Source organism: Mobula birostris, chromosome 1 (genome assembly GCF_030028105.1).
Source record: "Mobula birostris isolate sMobBir1 chromosome 1, sMobBir1.hap1, whole genome shotgun sequence".
In the NCBI taxonomy this organism is placed as follows: Eukaryota; Metazoa; Chordata; class Chondrichthyes; order Myliobatiformes; family Myliobatidae; genus Mobula; species Mobula birostris.
The window spans coordinates 216,990,544-217,002,715 of record NC_092370.1 but is presented as its reverse complement, the minus strand read 5'-3'; the positions used below and the strand labels follow the sequence as shown (position 1 = coordinate 217,002,715).

Genomic DNA, 12,172 nt, shown 5'->3' with positions numbered 1-12,172 from the left:
GGTAACCCGGGCCAGCAGTTTCCTGTCCAGCGCCCAGGCCTCTAGAGGGGTACTTAACGGCTCCCGAGGTATTCCGGCCCGGAAGGCTATGTCCTCGTCCAACAGATTTCCCTCGGCTCCAGAATCCACCAAGGCAGATAGAGACAGGGACTGTCGTTGATAGTTCACGGTAGCCGGGATCTGCATCCGGGTCTGGGGGACTGAAGGGAGTGTCGCCTGGCTCACCAGGGTCCCCCTTTCTACTGGTGAGCCCTCCCTTTTGGCCGCAGAGGACAGGTATCCCGGAAATGTCCCAGCTGGCCGCAATAGTAACAATCCCCATCTCTCCGTCTCCGAAGTCTTTCGACCGGTGAGAGACTGTTCCGTCCCAGCTGCATCGGTTCCTCCCCCAGGGTAGTGGGGACGGTGGGAGCAGGAGCTATAATTGGAGCGGCTGGGGACGGGAGGCTGGCTGAAGATGGTAGGGTGGGATGTGGGCTGACCCGAGGGACTGGTCTTTTCTCTCAGGCGCTCTTGAAGTCAATTATCGAGCCTAGTGGCTAGAGGGATCAGAGAGTCCAGGCTGTCCGCGTCATCCCTCACTGCCAGTGCATCTTTTATCTTATCTGAGAGGCCCTGCCTTGTCATTCCACCCAGAGTCGACTGCTAATGTTCGGAACTCGATGGAGTATTTTGCTACGCTTCGCAAACCCTGGTAGAGAGTTAGCAAGCGCTTAGCGGTGTCCTTACTGTGAATGGGCTGTTCAAAGACCTTTCTCATTTCGGAGACGAAGGAGAGGAAAGAGGAACAGACCTCTGGACGGTTGTCCCAGATCGCGGTGGCCTATGCCAAGGCATCCCCTCGTAACAGCCCCATGATGTATGCAATCTCTGATCTGTCTGAGGTGTACGTATGTGGCTGTTGCTCAAAGACCAAAGAGCATTGTAATAAGAAGGCCCAGCACTTCCCTAGGTCCCCAGCATAGGGTTCCAGTTCATTCTGTTGCAAGGACGAGGCTGAGGACAAACCCAAGTGCAGGACACAGGCGTGGAGGCAGAGTCGTGAGGCATTAGCACCGCTGCGAACGGGGAACCAGTATCCAGGAGAGTCTTTACACGGAGACAAGGTTTATGTAGAGTATCCAGGAAATGATGCGGAGCTTAGAACTGACAGTCCCAAGGAATCAGGAAACCAGTTTTATTCACACTAGAGTCAACCAACAAACTGGCAAAGTATGGCTGCGCCGCCCGAGTTTTATCCTATGTTTGCTCATGGGAACCAGGTATGCTGTAATTAGTGGAACTGGGAGTGACTGGAAATCAGACGAGGGGATTAAGGCCCAATTAAGGAGGTAATAGCAAGATGGGGAATTGCCAGTCGGGACCATGACAGGAGACTTGACAGAAGTATAAAAATTATGAGGGGTGTAGATAGGGTAAATGCAACCAGGCTTTTTCCACTGAGGTTGGGTGGGACTCCAACCAGAGGTCATGGGTTAGGGGTGAAGAGTGATAAGTTTAAGGGGAACATGAAGGAAAACATCTCCAGTCAGAGGGTTATGAGAGTGTGGAACAAGCTGCCAGCACAAGTGGTGCATGCAAGCTCGATTTCAACATTTAAGAGAAGTTTGGATAGGTACATGGATAGTAGCTGTATAGAGGACTATGGCCCCAGTGCAGGTTGATAGTAGTTGGGAGTTTAAATAGTTCGGCATGGACTAGATGAGCCGAAGGGATTATTCCTGTGCTATACTTCTCTATGACTCTATTCCAAAAACGTATGGGTTAATAGGTTAATTGTCACATGGGTGTAATTGGGTGATGCAGTCTTGTTGGACCAGAAGGTCCTGTTACTGTGCTATATATCTAAGAAGAAGAAATAGTTTTGTTCTCTGTGCAATCTTCCTGTTGATGAGTAATTTGGTTAGTGTTATGCTGTGAATGCCTGCTGGGAAGTTTAGATTAATAAATTTGCAATAATTTTCAGGTAGTCCAGGATCTCTTAAGGTCTATCCTTCCTAGCACCTCTCAGTTTCCTACACTCCAAGGAAAAAATCTTATATCCAACCTCTCCCGAAACACAGTCCCTAGCAACATCTTCATAAATCTTTTCTGCACTCCTTCCAGTTTAGTAACATCTTTTGTATGGCAGGGTGACCAGAACTGTACACAATACTCCAAGTGAAGCCTCATTGGTGTCTTTTAGAATTGCACCATAATTTGTATACTCAATACCCTGACTGACAGTGATGACTCTTTAAAAAGTTTTGAGGGATCTTGAAAGACAGACACTGCATTTCATTCCATCATTTTAGTTTTTAATTCTGTTGCACTTTAATTCAATTTTAATTTCGAGCTCCTGCTCAGTAACCAGCCGTTCCAACCCAACAAGCCCAAGCCACATAATTACAACCATGTGATCCATTAACCGCGTAAACCGTACGTCTTTGGAATGTGGGAGGAAACTGGGTCACCTGTAAGAAATGCACGTGGTCATGGGGAGACTGTACAAACTCCTTACTGATAGCGGTGGGAATTGAAAACCGGTTGCTGCCACTGGGATATGACGTGCTGATCGCTGCACTACCGTGCCACACACTGAGAATTATCATCGAGGTACAACGTAGAAATTTTCCCTTTGGCTACATAGTCTCAGCACCGGCCATCAAACTAAGTTACACAAAGTTACATAAAGCCTTTTTCTTAAATTTTCCCCACATCCCCATCAACTTTCCCAGATTCCTTCACTCATTGGGGGTAATATACAACGGTGAGCCAATATGAAACAGGAGCAGTGGGAGGCAATGTACGAGGGGAATGTGCAAACTTGATGCAGATGGTGCCCAAGGTCAGGATTGAGCCCGAGTCTCTGGCTCTGCAAGGGCAGCAGCTCTACCACTGTGCCACGATTCGGCTCCAAACATTCAGAGGTTAACTTGTCATGTGTACATCACACCATACAGTGAGATACGTTGTCTGGAATGTCCTGGAGGCAGTTTGCAAGAGTCGCCATGCTTCTTGTGCCAACTTATTAACTCATTGACTAATCCGTGCATCTTTGGAGCGTGGGAAGGAATTGGAGCACCCAAAAGAAACAATGCGGTCATGGGTAGAATGTACAAATTCCTTACCAGCAGCAGTGGGAATGAAACCCCAATCTTCTGATTGCTGGCACCATGAAGTGTTACGGTATCATGCCACTTTATTTGATTGTTTAATTGTATTCATTTTCAGTATTATATTGCTTCTAACGCAGGTTACATTTCAGTTTTTTGTTTTATAGAACATAGAACAGCACAGTACAGGCTCCTAGACCCATGGTGTTGTGCCTTCCCCTAATCAGATACTTTCTCATAGCATCTGCTCCTATCGCACCTATCCCTGTCCAAAGCTAGGCTGAAGGTCAGGGAGTTGTGGTCACTGTCTCCAAATTGCTCGTCCACCAATAATTTGGCACCTGACCGGGTTCACTAAACTAACTTGCAGCAGTTCCTCAAGAATGCTTGCATCATCTGTGCAATACATGTCATAGATGACAGTAGCATTTGAAGAAAGTGGATTTTCCTGTTATAGTACAGCCTTTGTTTGTGCTAAAATTGTGACAGCAGGGATTTAACCTGGCAAAAACAAAATTATCAAGTATGGTTGAGTGGGGTAGAAAGGATGCAACTATGGTATTGTATTGGGGGAAACATCTACAGTACAGCCACTAATTACACAGCCTCTGTGTTTATTTGTATTTCTACTGGCTTGGGGTTTTCAGTAGTTTCGAGTTCGCTATGTCCTGCAGAAGTAAATGCAATGCTAATGTTGGAAAACATAGTTAACAATTACTGTGTATAACAGTATGTCTTTTTAATGTGGAATGAAATAAACAATAGATTTTAAACTGTTAAGTTTCTGCTTTTAACAACGCAATTGCATTCGGTAATTTTAAAAAGTTGATTGTAACCCAAACTTCTTAAATTTGTTTCTGGGAATGTTTTGAATCACTTTATTGTTATTTTGTATATACGAGCATTTTATACTCCCGTCCAGTTTAGGGGGAAAAAAAAACGGATTATATAGAAATAATTATGGCAACAACATTGTACGTTCTCATAAATCAGTACAATGTTTACAGTTTAAATAGGGTGCCTCATGTATATGTTTTTACAGTGGGTTGTTATTACGTGCACACTTCAATATGATTTACGCTTTATCCTGTTTTACAGGAAACATTTTGATAACAAATACATCTGAGGGAGGAACATTCCTCAGTGGCACTGCAGCCAGTCTTCAGCAAGGTAAGGTTTTCTTGGCTGCCACCCTCCCTCCAAATGCAGTGATGTGTGCATTACCTAATTCAGGACAGGCTGTACCTCCAGTCAAGCAAGAAACAGTGGATGGGGGCCTAATTTTTTCACAATTGATGTCTGTGAATGGAAATAATCAATTGAATGTTAATACTTCTACTGGGAGTCAAGCTGTTTCAGCACTACAAACTCAGTCGTCGCCTCTGGTAAACACAGGCCTTTCTCATAGCCTGCCTTTGACGACTTCAAATCTACTGAATACATCAAATACCTTAAGCTTCAGCCTCACAGTGAGTCTCCCACTGTCGACAACTGCATCTCTAAATTGTGATCAGCATTTGCCATCTACTGAAACAAATGTCGTTCCTGTGTCAATGGCCAACAACGAGTATGCTACACTCCAGAACTGCAATCTGCTCTCACACTCCGGCCAAGAGACTGTAACAGAATCTAATACTGGAGCTTCTGACATGCGGGATAAACCCAGAAACCCCATCACTGAGGAGGCACATGTATTCAGTAGTGGGCACGTGTCAGTACTTCACCCCCCTGTGAAAGAAAACTACTTGGTAGTCTTGGAGAACAAACCTAGTAACCACCTGACAGTGATGGACTCTAAATCCAAATACGTTGTAAATGATGTGGTTAATAATGTCTGCAAAGAATTAGAAACGGAAGAAAAAGAACTAGCAAAACTTCAAAATGTTCCTATGGATGAAGATATCGGTGATTTATAACACTCTACACTTATGCGGCTAACTTTTGCAGATTAAACTTTTCAATAGTTTCCGTCCTTGCATTTTAAGGCATCCTAATACAGAAGTGTTTTTGATAGCAAACTTTATGTGCTTCATAATTTAAAAAAAAAACTTGCAGATTGATTGAGATAACTGAAGATTGTCTGTTACACATTTTTACTGGAGTCTTGAGAATTCTTAGTTTTAAGCTGGTATTTATTTTTCCAAAGTATAAAGATGGCAAAAAAAACTCATCTAGTCAGTGGAACTTAAGAATATAGTTTGGTTATTGTTTTCAAAGTACATGTCTATTATTATTATTTTTGAATCTATCAGTTGTATTATATGCATGGTTTGATATCAACCTGCCATCAGCAAATGTTAACACTATTTTCAGCATTTCCAATGCACTGTCCACAAACTGACACATATAATGGAAAAAAAAGCAGTTTGTTCCTCCTCAGACAAATGTTTAAAGAAATACTCTTCAAATGTAATTTATTCTCTGCATATTTTCAAACAGCTTTTTTAAAGACAGTACCAAAATCATATAGGAAACATTTTTGACATTTTTTAATATGACTATTAACTGACAATCAATATCAAAACTAGAACTATAACTAGAACTACCATGACAGTATAAAAACTTATCTTTAAATATCCTGGAGTCTAATAAAAACTGTGAAAATTGACAGGAAGTTTGCCTTTCCTGCTCACCAACCTGCACAAAATACTAATGCAGGTGGGATGTGTAGTAAAAATGAATATCACAAATTGGTACAATCCATGAAAAAAGCACTGCAAGGAAACTTTATTTTTTATTAACTTTTATGTGCATGTGACTAGTTCAATTAACTACTTGAATCTTGGCCAGGGATATCATGTTTTATGGTGTTTCTGTACATTGATTTGAGTCCCTTAACACACATTCACTGGGATTACTCAAAGCTGTCATACTATTAATATCAAAATTAAAAGTAAAATGACTTTAATATCTTTGTGCTTTACAATGTACCCCTTTATCTCTTTTGTTCCAGTACAGTACCTTTCTGTTTCATGAGTCAATTCCTGCTCACTACCAGCATACAATCAGTGGCTGATTTATTAGGCATACCTGTTAGGTACACTAACATGATCTGCTGCTGTAGCCCATCCACTTCAAGGTTTGATAAGTTGTGTTTTCAGAGATGCTCTTCTGCACACCACTGCTGTAACATGTAGTTACTGTCAGCATGAACCAGTCTGACCATTCTCCTCTTACTTCTCTCAATCAATGAGGCATTTTCACCCACAGAACTGTAAACTAGAGACTGTCAGTTGTGAAAATCCCAGGAAATCAGAAGTTTTGGAGATACTCAAACCACCCCATCAGACATTAACCATGGTTAAAGTTACTTAGATCACACTTCATCCTCATTCTGATGTTTGGTCTGAACAACACTGAACCTCTTGACCATTTCATTTCTGTATTGAGTTGCTGCCATATGGTTGGCTGAGTAGGTATTTGCATTAACTAGCAGGTGTACCTTATAAAATGGCCACTGACTCTGTATTGGATTCTGTTGCATTTTAAGCCATTTTTTAACATTTTCAAACATTTGTCTTTGATTATACAGGAAGCTTAAATGTATAACCATATATAACAATCGATTACACACAGGTTAGCAAATAAATTGCACTGTTAGGTTGTAATTAATCAAGATTTCAGATTATGCCCACAATGGGGTTATGTTTTCATGGTTTATATGATCTTCCCCAGTCATTAAGTGCTACAGCATTGCAGTTTTCCTGTCTGAAGTTAAGGTAGTCACAGAGCCAACAAGATAGGTCAAGGTATCACTCTTGTTGATTTGTAAGTCTTCAGTTATGTTAACAGCCAACAAAATGTAAATATAACATTTCTATATCAGTAAAATAATACTGTAGGTATATACAGTGACATTAATCTTATGGTGAACACCTTCAGCTATAGTCAGCGAGTTTAATGAAATCCTTTTCAACTGTTTGAAATGCTGTTACTTTGCAACCTAACTACCATTCAGAGAAACACTTTAATTTATTATCAATTTCTACCAGGCAACCTAATCCTATTTCAAAAATTCAACAGGCATGGTACTAAATTCAATTGTAATTCATACTATTCAGTATGCGTACCTGTTTCTTGCAAATTTAAACTTGGGAAAGTTTGTTGCTGTTAGATTTTTAAATCTAAGAAATCAAATTGTTGGTACAGACCCTCATGTTTTCCAATTACTTGAACTTCTCCCCGAACCTGTGTGCCTTATGACGTTTTTAAAAAGTGTAAACACATATTTTCTGTTTGTGAAATGGAAATTCTGTAACTCTTCATATATGCATTTTAAATTTATGCAAATATGTTCATTATCTTAATATGCCTTCTTGCATTCAGTGCCTCTTTGGTTTTAAATATATTTCAAGAATGTTAGGCATCTGAAAACCTGTCTAACTCATTGAAAAAAGAAAAAAAAACGATTGTTCTCCAAGCAGAATTGAATTGTAGCCAAGTATGATTTTTTTTTGATATGTGAAGCCTGCCTGTATGTTGAGACAATCTTCATATTATTTGGATAAGCGTATTTTTATATGAGCATAAAAGTTTCCCAGAGGAAATGACAATGTCAGCAGGAGGTTTGAACAAAGATTTTAATGATGCTCACCTTAAGATTTGTTTTAAAATTTAAAACCTCTTTCAAAGCATCAATTATTTTTTTAAAAATCCTTTCCAAAAAAGGACTGTTTTGCAGTTAGTTTAAGGAGGAATCTTGGGAAAAAAAGACACTCCATATTTCTTCTACGATAATAATTATTGGGTTTGTGTACTCCAACATCAACATAACAGCTAGTAAAATAATATGGCCTGATTTACTGTAAATCCTCGTCACCTCTTTTCAATTCATCTTTGAACTGCTGACCTTTGAACATGTAAGGTATGAGACAGTGCATTATTTATACTTTATATTTTTTTAACTCTTATTCTAAACGGTTCTTGCAAAATAACATTTTGATGATCCTTAAAATAATTATTGGGGTGTGAAGTGATGTGTATCACTATGTCACCTCCTTATTTGACTGCACATGAAGAAAAGTAATGTCTTTTCGATATCTAGGAATTTGTTAGTTAATGTTTTGTAGCTTACTCTTGAGGGGTACTAATTTAAAGGGAAGGTTTAATTAGCCATTGCAAGTTATATACTTTGATTTCAAGTCTGTTTTACTGTACGGTAGATTTGGCATGAAACTTTATAAACTTTTTAAATTGTATAAACATAGACATAATCAAACCAGTGTGAGGTATATGGATAGCTAAAACATCTATACTGCACTAACTTCTTGGTGATGGTACATTGAGCATGTATTCGTGTTTTGTGTTCACCCTTATTATACCAAAGATATTTTAAATGATAGTTTTGACATATAATCTGGTTTGTCTATACTGTTATATGACCTTTGTTTATATCCTGAAATGATTTGAACTTATTTTTCTAAACCCTATACTCAATGAACTTTATATTTATACATCTTGTATTGTCCTTTGTTTTAATTTATTGCATTTCATGAATGTTTTTGAACTTGTGTATGAATTCAGAACTTGGGTCAGGTTCTTGGCTGGTTGATTTAACTTTTGCGTAGCTAGCAATTATCATCATAGTAGCTTCCCATCTCATTTGTTAACATGACAACGAAAGACCTCCTTTCAGAGCAAGGTGGCATATACTTGTCTTCAGGGCATGAAGGGTTATCGGGGAGAAGGCGGGAGATTGAGCTGCGAGGGGCATAGGTCAGCCATGATGAAATGGCGGAGCAGACTCGATGGGCCGAATGGCCTAATTCTGCACCTGTAGCTTATGGTCTTAAAACTTTGTTGTCATCAGAAACCTTGTGGTGTTTTCATTTGGGTTGGAAGCCCCAGCTATAGAGTACATTACCCATCCCTACAAATGTATAAATGTAGGTTGGTTTGTGGGTAGTCGGGATGAGCTGGAGCTCTGGCAGTGCAGCTTTCTTTGTGCTGCATCAAACAGTGGGCCATACACACTGCTGCTGGGTCTGCAGCAGCTATAAAGCCTCACTCACCACTGGTGCATTGGGGGTGATGTATGGAGCTACTGCTGTGATTTTAAGTTAACAGAACACCATGCAGGGATTGAATCAGATAGTTTGTCTCAGTATTGTACTAAATATTCAGCCACTGACCTGCTGGTAATGAAGAGGAGAATTACTAAATCATTGTAGAACCATGTTGTATCCAAAGCTATGAATATGTGATCTCTCTGATATCTTAATTACGTAGTGAGATTGAATAAGCCAATTCTTTTGTAGCGGCTGTCACTTAGGTATGTTTAGGTTCTATTGAGGGGTGTTTCCCCCTCAGGAGCAAACTGCAGAAGTTTAACACACAGAGGAAGAGTTGTTCCTTGTTAGCTTTCCTTGCACACCATGACTTGCTGTTACTTTGCAGGTAATGGGGTAGTGGCTGATACAAAACAATAAATTCCATTAGTATTTGTTTTAGAGCTGACGGAAATGTCAGCTCAAGAGTCCGGTGCCTTTAAAATTTTCAATTACACAAAATATTGTTGGAATATTGTACTTCCCAGCACAATAACTTCCTTCATTCTCCAAAAAAGCACCAGAATCAACCTTGGATCTGTGAATAAATGCCTCTCTTCCCCTGATCTTCCAATATCAAAAATATTCTGATACAGTATTTAGTTGGAAACTGTCACAACTCAGTGGCTTGTCTGGTTCCTGGCAAGTCAGGTGAAAACATTCTTTCCTTCTGTTGCAGAATGGTTTTCAGCTTCAGAGTCATAAAATGATAAGCTGATGAGCTGAGGTTAGGTGAGATGTTACATTTTGTGTATGAACCTAACCTCAATGAGGGAGTAGTCAGTCAGTTCCTAAAAATGCATGGATAATTAAAATATTTTAATAATATATGTGGTCTCCAATTTAGTCTGTTTGCATTATTAACAACAACTAGCTTGATATCTCAGGACTTGAGGAAACCCAGCAACTGAAAGGAAACAACTGGTTTGAGAGGAAGCTAAGAATGATTACCCTGATTGGAGAGAGTGTGGCTGGTGCCTCTTACTTGGGGCTAATGTCTCAGATTAGGAGAAATTTCTTCACCTGAAAGTATTGTGAATCTTTTAAATTGTTTACCACAAAGGAAAAGTATATGCAAGAGATTAATAAATTCTTGGATGTCAAGGGGATTGTGGGGTAGCGAGTGAAAGTGAATTTGTGGTAGAAGATCACTCTTTATCTCACTGAATGTCAAATGTTACATTTAAATCACATAGCCAATTCCATTTTCTAGCAATCTTACATAAACGCTTCCAGCTCTGCCTGTGAGCTATGAAAACTGCACCATCCCCAGCCACGTCACCAACCTGTGTCAGATTGTCTGCTCTAGATTGCTTCCTGGAATCCAAGCCTGTCAATCAGGCTGATTTCAGGTGGTGAACATGTTAAATCCAAGAAATGCAAACTTATGTTTGAGCTCCAGTGCATGTGGGGGCAGCATGGATTTCTGCCTTTCCTGTTTGGAATCCCATATCCGTGCCTATGTAATCCATTTCTACCAACAGCCATCCCAAAAACTTTTGAGATGGTTGCCCATTTTACAAATTTGTAAAAATAAACAAAGGACTCTCAGAAAGAACCTGTTCAGTGTCATTACACTGATAAATAAGCTGGCTTTTATCACTACTTGCTTTCCATGAAGTTCTCACCTGCATCTCCTCCATTTCATGCACGTCTACCCTCCCCCCATGCTCTTCACCCCAACGTAACAGGGATAAAGTCCCTCTTGTCTTCATTTACCACCCCACAAGCCCACAGCTCCAAGGGGATCGTACCATCAGACACCACCACTATGCTTTCTGCAAGGATTACTCTGTCCCTTGTCCACTTGTCCTTCCTCACCTTTCTCCCTCTTAGCACTTATTTCTGCAACCATGCAAAGTTTTAGTCCTGCCCCTACATTTCCTCCCTCACCACCACTCAGAGCCCTAAGCAGCCCTTCCAGCTGAGACAGTGCTTCACCCACCGGCATCATTTACTGCATCCAGTGAGGCCTCCTCAACATCAGTGACACCTGACACAGACGGAAGGACCACCTCGTCGAGCACCTTCTTTCAATACGCTACAACAGCCAGGATCTCCCATAGCCAACTATTTCAATTCCACTTCCCATTCCCATACTGACACATCTGCCCACAGCGTCCTCTTCTGCCACAATGAGGCCAAGCACAGGATGGAGCAACAACTCTGGATATTCCATCTTGGTAGTCTGCAAGCTGACAGTATCTAACTTTCAGTGAATAGGACAGGTGTTATAGAAATGAAATTCTAAAATGTGATTGACAGCTTTCTAAAATGGAATATTATGATGTGTCAACCACTTTACACACATTCTAATTATAATGTGCATTTTTAATTCACCAATCAGGCACACAGGTTAAAATGCAAAGAATGTATTTGTGGTAGCATTCCTCACCATTCCGGTAACTGGGGTCAATACTGTCTTGGTGGAGTTTGCACATACCCCCATGAATGTGTGGGATTTCCTTTGCATATGCTGGTTAGCTCTTCCATTTGCAAGGGTTGCAGGTTGGTAGATTAATTAGCCACTGTAAATTGCTCTAATGATATAATTGGTGGGGGTGCATGATGCATGGAAAATAACTTGGGATTATTGTACATTGGGCTGAAGGCTCAGTATCTGTGTTGTATAACTATGAAAAGTAGAGAATGAATTGTTAAGGCTATTCAGGTAATATTTCAATTGACAGACAATTAAAGATTGGCAATTTTCATTCGTTTTGGAGTTGTATAGTCTACAAACTTCATTACAGGTACTGAATTGGTAGAGGAACAAAGTACATACAAACACTTAATCTGGGTGATTTTTATATTGATTTGTCATTCTGAACAAGTGAAAAATTGGTACAAGATTTTATTTTTGACATCTGTCCAAAGACAACTCAACAAACTAGACAGGAGCACTCTGGCCCCACAGAATACTCAGCAACTGCTGTCACTTGCCCTGGGCCAACCCTGGTTTGCATCTTTCCACTTTTAACACTTGCTTCCACCTTTTTTGCACAGTGGAGTTGCCTTCCTGTTCTGAGC

At 40.3% G+C, this 12,172-nt stretch overlaps 1 protein-coding gene across 1 annotated transcript in view; it reads left to right on the top strand.

Annotated features, from left to right (window-relative positions):
- LOC140204676 (homeobox protein SIX4-like) overlaps positions 1 to 10,016 on the top strand; it is a 32,614-nt gene extending 22,598 nt beyond the window's left edge. Inside the window, exon 4 of the mRNA XM_072271369.1 lies at positions 4,194 to 10,016. Coding sequence (XP_072127470.1) covers positions 4,194 to 5,011 — 818 coding nt within the window. The 3' untranslated portion in view covers positions 5,012 to 10,016. The remainder of the gene's footprint in view (positions 1 to 4,193) is intronic.
- Positions 10,017 to 12,172: the final 2,156 nt, after the last annotated feature.